The following is a 15,712-nucleotide window of genomic DNA, read 5'->3' as shown; positions in this document are numbered from 1 at the left end:
TCTGTCGTTTGTTTTGAGTAGATCCTTACAAGGTTACGGATCGATCTAGGTAATATATGAAGAAAAAAAAAAAGACTGGTGATTAGGTAGAGTGCAGTTGATCTCTAGTGCTACAGTGATGAAGAGAAATAAATAAGCTTAGACCATGCTTATGACTTAGGTAATGCTAGTCTAGCTCAGCTCGACAAATTCCTTAGCTTGGCAGATTCCTTAGCTCTGCGAATTTTGTATCTGTTTGAGTGATAAGGCTGGAAAGAAGAGTTACAGAACAAGAAGTCTACACATAAAGCCAGCCATAGCCAGTTCTGTAGTTTGGGTAAAGGCTGAGAAGTAACTGAGCCTGCGCGAAGTTAAAAGGTTAGTAGTGGTGACGAAGAGGAGTCACCTATCTTCACCCCCACGACCCCCAACGACCACCACAAGGAGGCACCACGCAAGCGCAGTCCAGAGGAGTTTATGGAAATGACTTCTTGGAACTAATTTTAATACGAAGCGGGAAAGGTTATGCATATGTATAGGTGTATATGAATATACAAAATGGAACTGTGTAAGTTATAGATGGCTTGGCGATATCGGCACGCACGTCTTTGGCGGTGCTAACCCCCGTGCGCCCAGTGCTGAATAAAACATACCTACTCTACAGTCGGAGGGTTGTGGAGTCTCATCTTTTCCGCAAGTCAACAGTTATCACCTATTTTTGTGGTGCTTCCTTACAGGATTTAGAACTTTAAATGCATGATACACTCGTGCAGAAAGGTCATTACTTTAAAAAAAGTGTGTGAGTGAGGTTGCTACGGAATCTTAGAGGCTGAAATCTGTTTAATTTCTGTTAAACTCTGAGTTTCATCTTTCATGGGAACAAATTTACTGCAAGCTTCCTCATTTGAATTAATGCAAGTATGAGGCATACAGATTCCTCAGTGCAGCAGCTCAGAAAGAGTTACTCAACGAGGTTACTTTTCCAGTTGTGACTAAGGGGCCAATTAGCAGCATCCGGAATGAGACGGCGGTGCCTAGGTAAAAATAGATGGCATTTGGAGAAGCTGGGGGCTGTTTTGGAGAAGGTCTTCAGCTGCAGACTGGGAGAAGACACAGAGTCGAGCTTCAAAAAGGAGTATTACAGACATGATTGTGAGAAACTCCAGGAACAAGCAAAGGTAGGAGCAGCGCAGAGAGACAGCAAGAAGTAATACCAGATTGGACTCTGAAACTGAAGGGCCTCTGCTGCCAAAGGAGTGCCTGATCTGGGTTCTTCACTCCCTTCTGACAAAAGAGATAATGCTAGCATTGATATTAAAACGAAACAAGCTGTAACATCCTCTGAAAATGACAGGAACCAGAGGAGTGGGCGTGAAGCTAGCTAGATTGTTAGGTCTTATGTTAAGGATTGATACTTTAATGGGTCTGTCGGAGGAAGGAGTAAGGCACACAAGTGCTGCTTCACTAGGTTTGCTTGAAGGCGATTAGTTGACTACTGCCAGAGTCTCTGAGACCAAAGAATTAAGTAATGTGCCAGGTACTGGGAGGAGAACTTCATGGCATGGGATTGTATTTTACTTGCTAGCCTTTACAGTTACAAATTCATCCGTGGCCACAACAGTTTCGATGGTCCTTCTCTGTCGTTGCTGAATAGGATACTGGAGCTGCTGGATTAGTATAGTTTAAAACTGTTTTGTTCTTCACTGACCTACTTTGACTGCCTGTTAGCTATTGGATTGGGAAAGGGCCATCTGTATGTGTGCCTGCTGATACAACCTGAAAGTAAAGAGAATGTGGAATGCTGTCTGCTTTCTCTTGGTAAACTTCAGTCCAGTGGAGGTTGTCGCTTAAAATACTCATTTTTACTATAAGTGGCATGCTCTATTTGTCCTTTAGTAATGTGTTCAGGAATTTGGTATTTCTTGAAAATTAAAGGCGGCAAGAAGGGATGCGCCAGAAGTCCCATCCTTAAATACACGAAGAATGTGTGCAAGTTAAAAGTTCTTACTAGTGGTCTAGTAGAGAGCCTGTTATTCCTTAAAAAGTATGGGCAAACTAGAGACTGTATGATCTGTGTTTTTGCATGGTCAGATACAAGGCATGTTTGCTGTACTACACGTGCTTTCTTGATAGTGTTCTGTATCTGCAAAGACTATAAAAAAGCCTTTTAAAGCTTACACTAATTCACCAATAGTGTCTTTGGATCACCTCAGTTATGAAGAGGAGCTTTCAGACTGCACTGTGTGTGTGTAAACCTGCAAAACACACGCTTTTCCTGTCGAGGTTTTTCTCCATTTATTTTTCGTGGAAAACATTCCTGATGAGATTGCTTTTCCTTTTCTTGATTAGTAAGCAATGAGCTTTCTGCCAATTAGAGCAAAGGTGTAAACGCAAATCTAATGAACCAATGTCACACTCCCATTGACTTCAGTTTGGCCAGGGCGCCAACTGAAGATGTGATTTGTGACCACAGTGCAGCTGAGGATAAATGTTATTGGTAATCTAATTTCAATTTATCATCTTCAATAGAGAAGCACCTTAACTAATGAGTAGTTTGGAAGAGGTAGAGCGGGTAGCAGCTGACAATGAAGAGTATTGTTTGGTGACCATAGAGGAAAGGTTTTAATTATATTTAATGCCTCAGCTGTTATGTCTGGTTAATATTTGTAACGGTCTAAAGTGACTTGATGTGCAGCAGAGCGATATCTCTGGTTGCATTAATTGCATGACATAACCTTGTCTGTGTAGTTTTCAATTTTCTTGAACTTGTTCATGAATCTTAAGAACTTGATACAAAACTCTTTATTTGTGATGGATCAAATATTTATTTTTAAAGGTAATATGCTGTAGTAGACTGATAGTCATATTGCAGAGGGCTAAGTAATGTGTAGGAAAAGTCACTTCAGGTGCCAAGGCCCAGTGATCAGCAGAATGATTTGTCTGTCCAGTAGCAGGTGGCATTTCTGAGGGACAAAAAAAAATCTATGATTGATATGCGTGCGTGTAGGTAAATATATTCTGCCAAAAGGAATCTGCATTTTTTTATTCAGTGTTCTTGGAAGAGGTCAGAGGTAAAGATGATATGAAAAAACGCCCACATACACTATGGTAATGGAAGGCTATGATAAGGTTTGTTCTTTAGACGATTACAGATATTCAGAAATGAGGTCTTTGCCCTCTAGAACCTTGTGTTGTGGAGATAAAATGCGTACCCCATATAGGATTCAAGCAGCAAAACCAAGTTGCTATTTAAAACATAGAAAAGTGGCCTAATACTCTACATCAGTCAGATTTCCAAGTTTTAGCAAAAATACTCAGTTTAGGTATAACAGAGCAGTGGACTCTGAGGATGCATGACAATTACTAGTAAATAAGTCTCTCATTTACATTGTTTTAAAACTGAACTGTGCCATTCTGTGGTGGAGAAGATCCTGTTTTTAAAGGAATGACTGGTATTTTTACATAGACATATGTAATGATAATACAAATAACAAAAAATATACAACATAACACAAGACTGACTTGGCAGGTTATAGGGAAGTATTACATAAATGTCATGTTTTTCCCCTCTGTGATGAATTGTTCCAGATCCTGAATAATCTGAAGGTCAAAGAGGTTGCTGTAGAATTGGTCTAGGTTGGGGGTCTATTTCTGTGCACCAGGGAATGCAGGAGAGCTCTACAGTAATTACAAAAGCAAAATAAAAGAAAGTAGATTTATTTATTTATTTGCTGTCATTTAGACAGATCTGCTAGGCTTGGCAGTATGAGAGAGGGTGTTCCCTTAACTAAGAGCTTGACTAATTTTGAGTTATGTCATAAGGTATTGAATAACATAGTCTGAGCCTTACGGATGACCATATCTCAGGGCAGCTGGTTGAGCCTAAGCACTAGAAGGCCTTATGCAAAGAAAATATCTTGAAGGAGGGAATGATGTGGTAACCTTTCTTGACAAATAAGCCACGTGGATTGCTTGTGGATGCAAAGTCCTCACGTAGCATCTTTGAGTAATGCTTTCTAGGTTCTAAGTTGGCAAGGATATGTCATTCCAGTGTGTAGATCAGGTTTTCCTGTGTTTTCTTGTGGCTCAAACAGAATGCAATGCAGATTCATGTTCTCGGTGCTCAGGAAGTGCACATGAGCAGTGGTATTCCTGAAGGACAAAACACTGCAGATACATCTCCCCATGCGACTCTGGCCTTGGTTTTGGAATAACATGGAATCCAGCTTGAGGTGTTGATTCTGATCTTGGAGGATCTCAGTGGGCTGAGTCTAGTATTTAGCAGACTAAATGAATCATGAAGGCCAAACACAATAGTTTTGCTCTTCTGTCATGCTGGACCTTCTGCAGTGAAGAGGAAATGTGTATAAGAAGTTGAACTTTCTGGGGCAGGGTCTGTTTTGGGACTGTAGAATGAACTCCCAGTTTGTTCTCCCATATTCCGTTGTAACTTTGGGGTATATTTATTAAGTCTTGTCTTTTTCTTCCACAAACATCTTACACGTGTGCGGTTCCATGAAATTCTTACTTCATTACACACATTGCTCCGTCTATGGAGAAAATGAACGAGCAAACACATGATGGACAGTCGGATTGTGCAGTGCATTATTGGAAAATACTGGGAGACTGTTGTGGTAGATTAGCATAGAATAGAATATGCTCTTGACTAAATTTATACTACCAAATGAGAAGGGAATGGAAGTTATGTTTTCAGGGTTCAATTAAACTCTTCTAAATGTATAAATAGAGTTACAGAAATCTCTCTTTTATATGTATGTATATTATTTAATAAATGTAAATATTTTTAAATATAAGCCTGAGCTCTTAGACTTTGGGTTGTGTATGTAGAACAGCTCTCACTTAATTACTTCTTTCATGGAGAATGAAGTACTCCTGTGACTTCTGGGATAAATTAGTGGGTCAGTATCAAGCAGAGCAGTAATCCTTGCACTTGTTCTGAGCCCATGTGGATGAGAGTTACGTTTTGGGTTCCCTGTGCTCTTGGTTCAGATTTTTGCAAGCATCTGTTTCTGAATAAATTTCACAGAGTAACTCTGTAGTTTGAGCAAAGTGTATGTTACATGTTTTTATTTGGACGCATGGTGGTTTCAGAGCACTTACTGAGCAAGGTATAATTTTTTGCACTCTTACAGGAAGCACGTACAGCTGTATAATTTTATCATGATTTCATTATATACTTAGTGCACCAAACAAATAAATTCCAATGCAAATCCTGAACTGCCTTGTGAGCGCAGTTAGAGTGGGAGGTAACTGCAAGATTGCTGTGACATGTTTGTGTTGTTATATTTAATGATCATTACAGCGCAGAAGCTTCTCATGTCATGCAGAAAAAAATTGTGATCTGATAAGCATCTTACTGAAAGGAAGACAATAATCCTCTTAAGGATTCTTCTGTCTAAGGTCAGCGGGCCATAGTGGGTGTTTTTATGTCTTAATAGTCTGGAACTTGTAAACAGTTTTCTGGTTTTTAGATTTTTTGCCCTCAAAGGAACGTGGAAATCATGAGATGTTCATTACAAATTGCTAAAGTTTCAATTTTCTGATATTTGCCATTAATTTACCATGCAAAAAAAAAAAAAATCTGGACACAATGTAGCAAGATAAAGTTGAAGCTGCAGTGTAATCCATCATTTTCTCTAAAATTAACAAAGTACAAGATAAAAGTGATATGAGCATAGCATGGCAAAGTTAAAATAATGAGCCGAGACTTGTGTCTCGATTGATGTTTGGAATTCCAGTGCTCTACTAAGAACTTAGGAATGGATGGAGGATGGCAGGGTCCTAGAGGCTAGCTAAGCAATTAAAAATACACTGCAAAGCCAGCCTGAAAACTGTTGGTGATTTTAAAGGAAAGGCAGACAGTGGTATGGTGACCCAGTGGAGTTCGAAGTTACTATTGTGTAGCTTTGCTCTACGTGTGTAATTTGAGAAATCACTTGAAAAATGAGATGTCTTTGTTAATGTGGTGTTCCTGTCTCAGGTCTTCGCCTTGTGTTCTAGGGTAGAGATGCTGAACAAGTAGGCAAGTTCAGCTGATTTTGGATTTGCATTTGCTCTACCTGTAGCTTTTACTATTCAAATGTCTACAGAAAAGCCTGGCTTTAATTCTGGTGTACAGCTCCTCCTGGTTAACAGCTGAAAGGAACCAATGGATGATTTAGTGCTGGAGGCTTTACTAGCTAGACTTGCACGGAGGTGTAAGGAGTAATACTTACTAATCCTTGAGTCTCAAAAACCCAACAGCAAAGATTTTTCATGTAGAGGAAGTCTTGTGTTTGTAAGGGAGCATGATGTTAAAATTCATAGATCTTTGAATCGTTGAGTTTGCAGTTATTTTGATTCTTAGACTAAGGATATTGTAGCACAGCTCTGGGAGCTCCAAAGTGTGAGCTGGTTGTACTGGGTTTTAGTGTTGTCTCCCAGCGTATTGGTATTGGGTTGTTTTTTTACACACCTAGCTAAATTAACAGGTTAGTGCCTAAAAAGAAAACAACAAACAGACAAACAAACAAACCCAAAATAACCATAAATCCTGAAAGTTAATATATGCTTATGTTTATGTAAATGTAGAAAGTAGCAGACAAACCTTTTGTTTTTTTAATAGAAGAGCATTTAAAATCCATCCCCTTTTTTTTTTCCTTTTGTCCTGGGAGATGACTTTGAAAAGTAACAATTATGTCTTTCTTATCTAATGATAGAAGGTTAGGCAGAAGGTGTGCGGCAAAGGTATCCTGGTAATTTCTTCAGTACCTCTGGTCAGTATTCTCAAATGGCAGGACAAACATGGACAGCAGATAGTGACTTTGACTCTTCTGAGTGAAGGTTAGCTTGTATTTTGAAAGTGCAATTCAGTAACAACCTGCTTAAAACAACTAGCATAAATTTTCTGAGCCAGTATAAAAGGAACTTGAGTCAGTCCAGGAAAACTGGCCACAATAAGTCAGTGTTTCAGCGAAGTATTTCAGTTTTATTTGGGGATTTTATGCCACGTATTCAATTTAGGAAATTGAAGTAACATTTATGTGTTATTTTTGCCAGACTTTTTGCTTCCCTTTAAAAAAAGATAAAAATTGGTAATCGTAATTTTTGAAATATTAGTAAAAAGGGGGTGTGGGAAGAAAGCAACCTATAAAATCGGTGATGAAAAATAAATATTAATTTAATGTCCATGCAAACTCACCATAAATAATGTAATGGGATATATTAAAGAAGTCCCAGAGTGTCAGGAACCTCCAGATAGGTAGCTGCTTAGTCAAGTCCAGCCCCTAACCACTAACTCATGCACTCGTGTTTTGCTTAAACACTTTGAGCTCCTGTTTTTTTCTTTTTAAAATATTCTGCTGCTTTCATTGTATTACCTATTCCCCAAGTAGTTTTTTTCCTCTCTGTCTTTTCTGAATCTCCTGCTCATGCTCTGCCTCATTCTCTTTCTCTCTTGTTTTTTTAATCCTTTTTTGTGTTGTTGCTTTGTCTTCTTTGGCTCCCCACTCTGTCCCCTTTTCGTAATATTCACAGCTGCTTTGCCATTCTTCCATCTCTTCTGAAAATTTTTGGTATACTCATCCGCTTGCTTTTTTCACATCAGTTTTTCTCTAAAATTTGTGTCGTTTGAATCCTTTTTTGTACCTTCTCTGTTATTTTCTTTGACCTGCATCATTTTTGGCTTGAATGTGCTTGTAGGTAGCATAGGTAAACTTTGACTGTCTTGGATTACCCCATTACTCTAAGCTTCTCCCATTCCTTGAAGAACTAATGAAGAGGGGTCAAAAAGGGTTGTCAGCTTGCTGCAGGAGGAAGACATTGCTGCTTGATTATGAAAAGACATGGTTACTACTAAGTGGTGATTATTAATACTAGCATGGGGGACACTATATACTACTAAATATCTGGGGAGTCCCTATTCTTGTGGAACCTCGAACAGCGATTGGTGTACCCAAATACCCTGGTAGTCTTGTCTTCCATTAGCTGCTCATGAATTCTGACTATTCGCTGTGTGTTTCCTTGGTTGCTTATTATTATCTGAGATGTTTGATATAGCTGTTTCATAATGGATTTATCAAGTTAGGTTAGTGGTGAGTAAACTCGAGTACCCAAACTTGTGGAGCATGGGGCACCCTGGAAACAGTCTGCTCGCTTGAGGGTGGCACATCATCAATTGTGATTAATGCCATTTGCATTAATACAGTCCTTTTGCAAGAAGTAGGAGTGTAACAGTATTTTGCTATGGCTCATTAATAGCTTTGACAACCAGCCTTGTGGTCTTGGTTTGCTTCCAAGTTGAAAGATGTCCACAGCACAGACACCATTGGTGTAGTCAGTGGTGGGATGAACAAGTGTTGTTCACAGCCTGACAAAGCGTAGCCCAAAGGAATCTTTTCATTGAACCCTTGACTGCCACGGCTCTGGATTGAGCCATATGGGTGAAAGTGAGGAGGCTTGAACTGTTGCCTGCACCATGCCTGCTGTGAAAGTAGGCAAAAAGTTTAACTGAAGTTTCATAAACTTTGAAAGTATGGTTTTTAGAAATACTTTTTACTGAAATTCTTTTCATTGTCAGTCTGTTTTTAATTCTTGGTCTCGTGATGAAGGAAATGGCAGCCCTTCATCCATGTGTTCTATTAAGGGGCTGAAGCTCATAAGATTTTACATGTGTGACTAAGGCAGAATTTTGATTAATAAATTTAAAAGCATATCTACACTAGAAAGTTTTGTCAGTGTATATGACTAAGAGTACGTCTACTGAAGATTATCCTGTTGCTTATAGTGCTACTCCCTATACACTCAAGGCACTCAAATCAAATGCTAGATCTATACAGCTTTCAGACTGCTTGGCCCAGCAAATGATGTGTGTTGAAAACCTCTGTGAAATGATCTGAGAGTATTAACAAGCAACAGAGGGATTCGCAGTATCCAGGATGCCTGCGAAACTACCCAGGAGAGGCGCATTCGGTCAGGACTTGTTCAGTTTGATCAGGGAGAAACTTATGGTCGTAGAAGCAATTCTCAATTTTGTGATTGATTATTTGAATAGACACTGATTATCAGGGACGGAGGTGGAGTATATCCTGTGTTGCTCTTCTAATCATGCGTTTTGAATGTGCTGAAAAGAGTGTGTTAATGTTGTGCTTTTCTTTTTGTGTGTATTCACTCATGAAAGTCAGCTTGAGTTTGTCCCACTGTATTTATCGCTGTGTGAATAATGTTGGTACTGGTTAGACTCTATATATTCGGAACACAACGCCTAACTGCTGCCATGCCTGTGTAATTATTAAGTATAGAGAATGGGTTAGGAAAACAGCTTTGAAAAAAGCACCTATTATAAATGAATGATTATGGACTTGACAAAGCATTCATAATATTGACAGCCAGTCAGGAAAATTAAATGATTGCAATTGGGATAGTGATTACTTTTCTCAAGAAGTGTGTGTAAGAAAGAGGGGGCAAACATTTGTACTTTTTGGCGTCTTAAGACCAATATTCTGCTGTGAAAAGTGGGAAACGATCTCAGTGGGTGGAGACTAGTGAATACAGAGTTCTTAGATGTTGGGAAATTATAAGGAAATTCTTAATATGAGTTTAAAAGTTACTGTTAATCTCCCTGTCTCCCATTCTGGACATACTTTGGTTTTAGTATGTGGTTTTTTTTTTATTTTTCATGCCTAATGTGGTATTTGATTTTACTGTCATACAAGAAGATGATGCTAATTCTTTATGCAAATGTCATCTTCAAGCTAATTAATAACAGTAATGTATATACTGGAAGCAGTAGGTATTCTGAGGGCATTTTGATATTAATTATTAATAAATGTTCTGATAGTACATATGTAGGTGCAGGGTAGCATATGCGAGTGTATCCTAGTTTTGATTAATATTTTATATGCAATCTGCATCATTTGTCTTGTTTTATTCGAATTCTAGGCCCTATGCTGTCTTGCGTCTGCAGTCCCGTGACTTTTCCTTGCAGTCGCCATGCTGGCTTGAGCAGCTCAGTCCCTCCCCCCATCTTCACGTCTTCCCTGCCCAGCGTTGTACCCTTCACTGCAGAACTACAGGGTGAAGTGAACCAGGGAACTGATCCAGGTGTTCAGTACCTCGCTCTTGGCTTTTCTCTGCCGTTGAGGGGAGAATCATAGCTCAGTTCTCTGGATGCAGTTTTGCTTGTCTGATGCGTAGCTTTAGTTTTCTGTGATCCAAAACTGGTTACTTGCAAATTCCTTTAATTAACATACTAATGTAGTATAAACATGAATATTTTTTATGTATGTTACGGACTTTCAATAGAAGCATGCTATCAGATTATTATTTCTTCATTCGATAAAAGGGTGCCCAAGGCAGAGTCTGCAGAGAGGACTGATGAGAAGGGATGGGCTGGTTAGATTACGATTATTTTGGAAAAAGGCTATGAAGAGAGAAACTGAATTGCTTTGGCCATTTTACAATCAGTATTTCAACTGTGGTTGTAACAATTGTTGGTCCATGTCTAACAAAAATTACCGTACTTTCTGTCATTTTTTGTGATAACTTTATAAATTTGTTGAAGGCTCTGATTCTACCTTGGTTATCATTGTTCAGATGTATTCCTGCTTGCACTCACTGAGCCAATTTCCTTTGACTGTGTGAATACTCAGTGTATTTCAGAAGCTCTGTACAGTTTTAAATGGCTAAAGAGAAAACTGATGAGCCTGAAAATTAACTTGTGGCAAAGACCTTCTTCTGAAAATGAGAATTCTTACAGTCATCCAGACCCAAGTTTATCTTTCTTTACATTTTGTTTTTAATAAATGTACACTCTCCTGTGCATTGGACAAAAATCGCACATTCTGCCTAGTAGTGTTGTTTTGGTTTTATTTTATAGATTATTAAAGTATTATAGGTATTTACACAGACTTATTAGAGCAGTTGCTCAATTTTCAGTTCTTTCAACTGAAAGTAGATACAGTGGCAATATTGAAGGCTAATAAATTTGGGGGCCTAAGTGTTTGGCTTTGCAAGAGTAAAATGTTGCAGAATTCACTGAAAGCTCTGAGTATCCATCTGCTGAGAAGAAAATGATTTGCCGTTTTTCATCAACTAACTGTGAGGATCTGGAAGGAGCTGCGCGTTTCATTTCAGGTCACAGAATTGGAGAGTTCAGTTCTGCCGTGGAGCACAGTAGTTCTGTACCCCAGGTACCAGTGTGCTCCGAGCAATGGTGTGAGGGTGGCTGGGGAAGTCTGTTCTTAGTGATCTTTTGGTAAGGTTTGTAAAGCTATGAAAGAGGTGGTAGAGGATTAAGAAAAAAGAAAAAAAGGAAAAAAAAAAAAAAAAAAAAAGAAAAAAGTGAACAAACAAAAAAAAACGCACAATCAACTAATGGCATGGTCTCTGTGGGAAGGTAGGGAACATGGAATACTGAGTTTATTGATTTCTGCTGCCCTTTTCTTGTGCTGTGCATATTAGGACCCCTTAAAATTTACTCTCGCATACTTTGCCTGTTTCCAAGTAGAAAACCCCTAGATATTAGGTGTTAGCCTGTTATCAAGGCACCCCAAATTCCCAAGTACAGTGTGACATACTATTGCATGAAGCTTCTAGAAATTTTAGCTTGTAGTGTGAATGGCAACTTGCTTAATAAAGAAAAGCAGATATGACCAGAATGACTGGGTTGAGGGGTTTTATTTTGTGGAGCCTTGGGGCTTTTTTGTTGTTTGTTTGTGGGTTTTTGGGTTGCTTGCTTTTTTGTTTATTTGCTTGCCCCTGTGGTTTGCATGGCTCACTGACGCAGTAGTGCTGGCATGACATTCATGTGGTTTTCTAGAGTGGTTTTCTTGAGAAGAACTTAATTATTTTTCATTTTATTCCCACACCTCCAGATACTTCACTGGAGGAAAAAAGAAAACAAAGTTTTATGACTTATTTTAATTCTTTAGTCATTTTTAAATTTTTAATTAATGTCAACCTTACCTTAAAATGACTGTAAACTTGAGTAGTCATCTGAGTCTGATTATAACTTGGGCTGAACTGTATCTTAATGGATTCCCATTTGATTTCAGCCTGTGTTTTTCTTTGACTAGGATATCCTTGTTGGCCAAACTGAATGCGTGCAAGCCATGTAGAACATGGCAACCAAAAACCCATAAGGTTCATGTAACATAGATTTTATTGATACTACTTACATGTTTTCAAGTTCTGTGGGGGTTATATATAGCATAAGAAAGAATGGAAGTTAGAATTAAACGTAATATTCTTGAAAAGTAACCAGTTGCACTTTTACCCCCCCCCCCCCCCCCCCTTGTGTTTACAGTCTGTCTTTTGGAAGAAATGGTTAAACAATTAATTGTTGCCTGTTTGCTAATAACAGGGAAGTCTAATCTCTTTTTTTTTCATATTATTTGAAGGCAGGTACTCAAGGCAGCAGTCACAAATAATTTGCTTCCCCAGGCCCTTTATCTCCTGTAAGGCTGTAACCCTAGAAAGGCCGCTAATGGAAGTGGTCTGTTTTGTAATGGGTGAGAGCTAATGGCTTTCTCTGACTCTTTGGCGTGCTTTAGGTTTCACCGTTGCCTGCTGTGAGGCCTCTGAACTCAGGTGAGACACCTGGCCAGTGGAATGGCTTTGGGGTGGCCTGGGTTTGGGACCTTCCGTTTTCCATAGGTGTCTGAGGGCACCGTTCTCCCACATAGCTCTTCTTGGTGGGACCCCCTTTCTTGGATCTTCTGTGCCACAGATGAATATACCCTGTGGGATCGCGGGGTGAATAATTATAGGGATACAAAGCATGGTGTCATAACCATGCCACTTCTTTTCGCCCTTGATTTGCTTTGGACACAGCTGTTGTAGTGCTTACCGAAGCCTAATAAATACGAGATTGGTGTGTGCTGCCTGGTATCACGAATGAAGCTTTACCAAGATCTTGGTTCACTTTGCGGGATGCGGTTTGCTACTGAATCCTGTCGCTACCGCAGTGCTGTAAGCGGAAAAAGGCTGAATAAACTGTTGTACTTTACCATGTCAGGTCAGAAAGCATGCAGCATCTTTATTTGTACTGCAGTCCATATTTATTCTTTTCAGTGTTTAAGAAATGCAGACAGTTGATGTGAAGTGCCTTGGGGTCCTTGCATCTCTATCAGTATTTTTCAAAAGCTGTGCAGGTATATACTGTGACCTTGGAATATTTCATAGGTCTTTTGAACTTGAAACTAGTAACTGTTGTGTACGTGGTTTTAATTAAAACAGACTCATGGTATGTCATCTTTAAAACTACTGTACAACTACGAACAGCTTCCAGTGTTTACCAGGTATTCCTTAACTTGACATACTCTTGTACCAACAAGAAGTTCCGTCTTAGGTTGACTTTTTACTAGTATGTCCAGGCTTTAAGAAATAATTTACTATTAAAATTTTTCTAGCTGAAATCACAAAAATTTTGCATTTATGTGTTGGATTGTGGCTTGGAATGTCATTTACTGGATTCTGGTGCTGACAAAGAATTTGTGCCTTTAAAAAAAAAAAAAAGAAGTAGTAGATCAAAGGAAGTGAAGTGCCCTCTAGTCTGAGGGCATACTTTCAGAGTAAAGATGCAAATTTAATTTTGTAAATTTCTGCAACTTTCTGCTATTCTTAGTCTCTTGTGTCTATGAGCATCGGATGAACTAAACTTGCTGTGTGCTCTTTTGATGCACTTGGTAGACTTAACAAACCACTAAGCAGCTGACATTCTTTTCTTATTAAGTCTTTTATCTGCTGCGAATTAAGAAAACAGCAAAAGTAGTAAGTAGTACATTCTGCTTACTTTATTGGTCAAGCACATACTATTATTTTGTGTGAAAATGTTCCTATTGATGCATGTTATGTGTTCATAGTACAGCAAAAAATTCATCCTGTTTCAGTAAAATTGATTTTGCTATGGAAAGCGTCAGCGTGAGCGTAATGATTCTGAAAACTTATTTGCAGAATTATAGTCTTGGTGTGTATTCATATACATACTCATGTATATGCATAGAGTGTTATAAATGATGCAGGGTTTTTAGAAATAAAAATTAATTGAGCTTGATCTGTTTGACAGTTCTTTTATCCTTCTTTGGAGTTTGAGTTAATGATGGTGAATGTCAGCCTCCAGTGAAAGTAGTGAGTGGTATATTATAGAATTAAGTCTTGAATACTGTTCTGTATGCATTCTCCACTTCAGCCCGGACTTTTTTGGTGAACTTTATTTTCTTAATAGCAGGTGATGATTAAATTACGTCTACAATATGTTATTCAAGATCTCAAATACACAATAGTAATACAGTTCCTGTAAGGGGTTTGTTTGTTAATCTGAGCTCTGTTTTACAAAAATTGTATGAATGCTGCTTTCCTTTAAAATTGATCTTCAGAAAGAAATCCTGTTATGTGTAATAAGATGCTGGACTCACAAAGATTTCCTTTCTTGTTTCATAGACGTTCCATCTTCAGAGCAGCCTGAACTGTTCCTAAAGAAACTTCAACAGTGCTGTGTCATTTTTGACTTCATGGACACGCTTTCAGACCTTAAAATGAAAGAATACAAGCGCTCCACTCTTAATGAACTGGTGGACTACATTACAATAAGCAGAGGCTGTTTGACAGAGCAGACTTACCCTGAAGTAGTTAGAATGGTGAGTTCCTTCTTTCTCATGGTCTCTTTAAATCCACTTGCAATTCCAGTTACGCATTGTGGGTGAAATTGAACCCTGGAGTAGGTGGATTAAATGAGGCTTTTCGTTTGTATTTTCTGCTAGACATCACTTGGGGTTAATTCTCCAAAGACAACAATATTAATTTTTATATATGCTTAATTAAAGTCAAGTAGTAGTTGTTATAGTGTCACAAATGCATGAAAGGAAGCCTGGCTGGCTGTTTGATGGAGAAAGCCAGAAGCCATAAAATCAGTCCCTCACATTTCCCCCCACCTACCCTTCTTCTCCCCCCCAGTATAAAAAAATAGAACAATTTTTGCAAGTTTTTCTCTTTGATATTTATGCAGGCTCTTGAGTGTGTACTTCAGGTGGAGGTAGCTTAAAGTATGCACGGATAATGATTTTTAAATAATAAATGCTAAAAATGTTGTATAGGATAAGCATAAAAATTTCAATATTGTATTATGTGGGTTCATAGCAGCTGCCGTTAGAGTGAGCAAGCTTACTCAACAATAAAGCCATACCTTATATATATAAATTGTCAAATAATAGTGTTTTCAATGTAAAAATGGAAACAGTACCAGATGCTAGCTGTATGGTGAAGAACGTTCATTGCGATTGGCAAAATCAATCACTGCTTTAAAATGTTTATTCTGTACTACCATATGGAACCCTCATAACCTGTTATCTGAATGAGAAGGCAATTAGTTAAATATAGATTTGGTGATGTTGGTTTCCTAATGGTACTGTGTGATCATGGGATCCACTGGCTATGCGTTGCAAGAAGAAAAACATTAATAGATTTTACATTGCATTATATATGTTCCATACTTCTTTTCTGACACACAGATATGTGCTGTGTTGCTTGTCTGTAATATTTAAAAATAGCTGTAATTGTGACAGAATCATCAAGCAGTTAATAGTGAAGAAAAAATGGAACTATGGGTGTATGAAAAAAATCTTAATATGGCTTCTTTGTGTGTATGCACTGTCAGAAAGCCTACAATTGTGTGACCAGATTCTTCCCCTTCTCCCTCACCCTCCCTTTCTCCCTTCTGTACTGGACCAATCTTCAG

At 38.5% G+C, this 15,712-nt stretch overlaps 1 protein-coding gene across 4 annotated transcripts in view; it reads left to right on the top strand.

The window, feature by feature from the left end:
- The window catches only part of PPP2R5E (protein phosphatase 2 regulatory subunit B'epsilon), a 77,576-nt gene that overhangs the window by 29,103 nt on the left and 32,761 nt on the right, over positions 1 to 15,712 (top strand). For 3 of the 4 annotated variants that reach the window (XM_075426835.1, XM_075426836.1, XM_075426834.1), the window contains exon 3: positions 14,419 to 14,615. In XM_075426835.1, coding sequence (XP_075282950.1) covers positions 14,419 to 14,615 — 197 coding nt within the window. Of the gene's footprint in view, positions 1 to 1,100; positions 1,158 to 14,418; positions 14,616 to 15,712 lie in introns of those variants that run through there. The other variant, XM_075426837.1, reaches the window with a different exon arrangement.

The sequence above is a fragment of the Opisthocomus hoazin genome, chromosome 7 (assembly GCF_030867145.1).
Source record: "Opisthocomus hoazin isolate bOpiHoa1 chromosome 7, bOpiHoa1.hap1, whole genome shotgun sequence".
Lineage (NCBI taxonomy): Eukaryota > Metazoa > Chordata > Aves > Opisthocomiformes > Opisthocomidae > Opisthocomus > Opisthocomus hoazin.
This window is presented reverse-complemented; position numbering and strand designations above follow the sequence as displayed.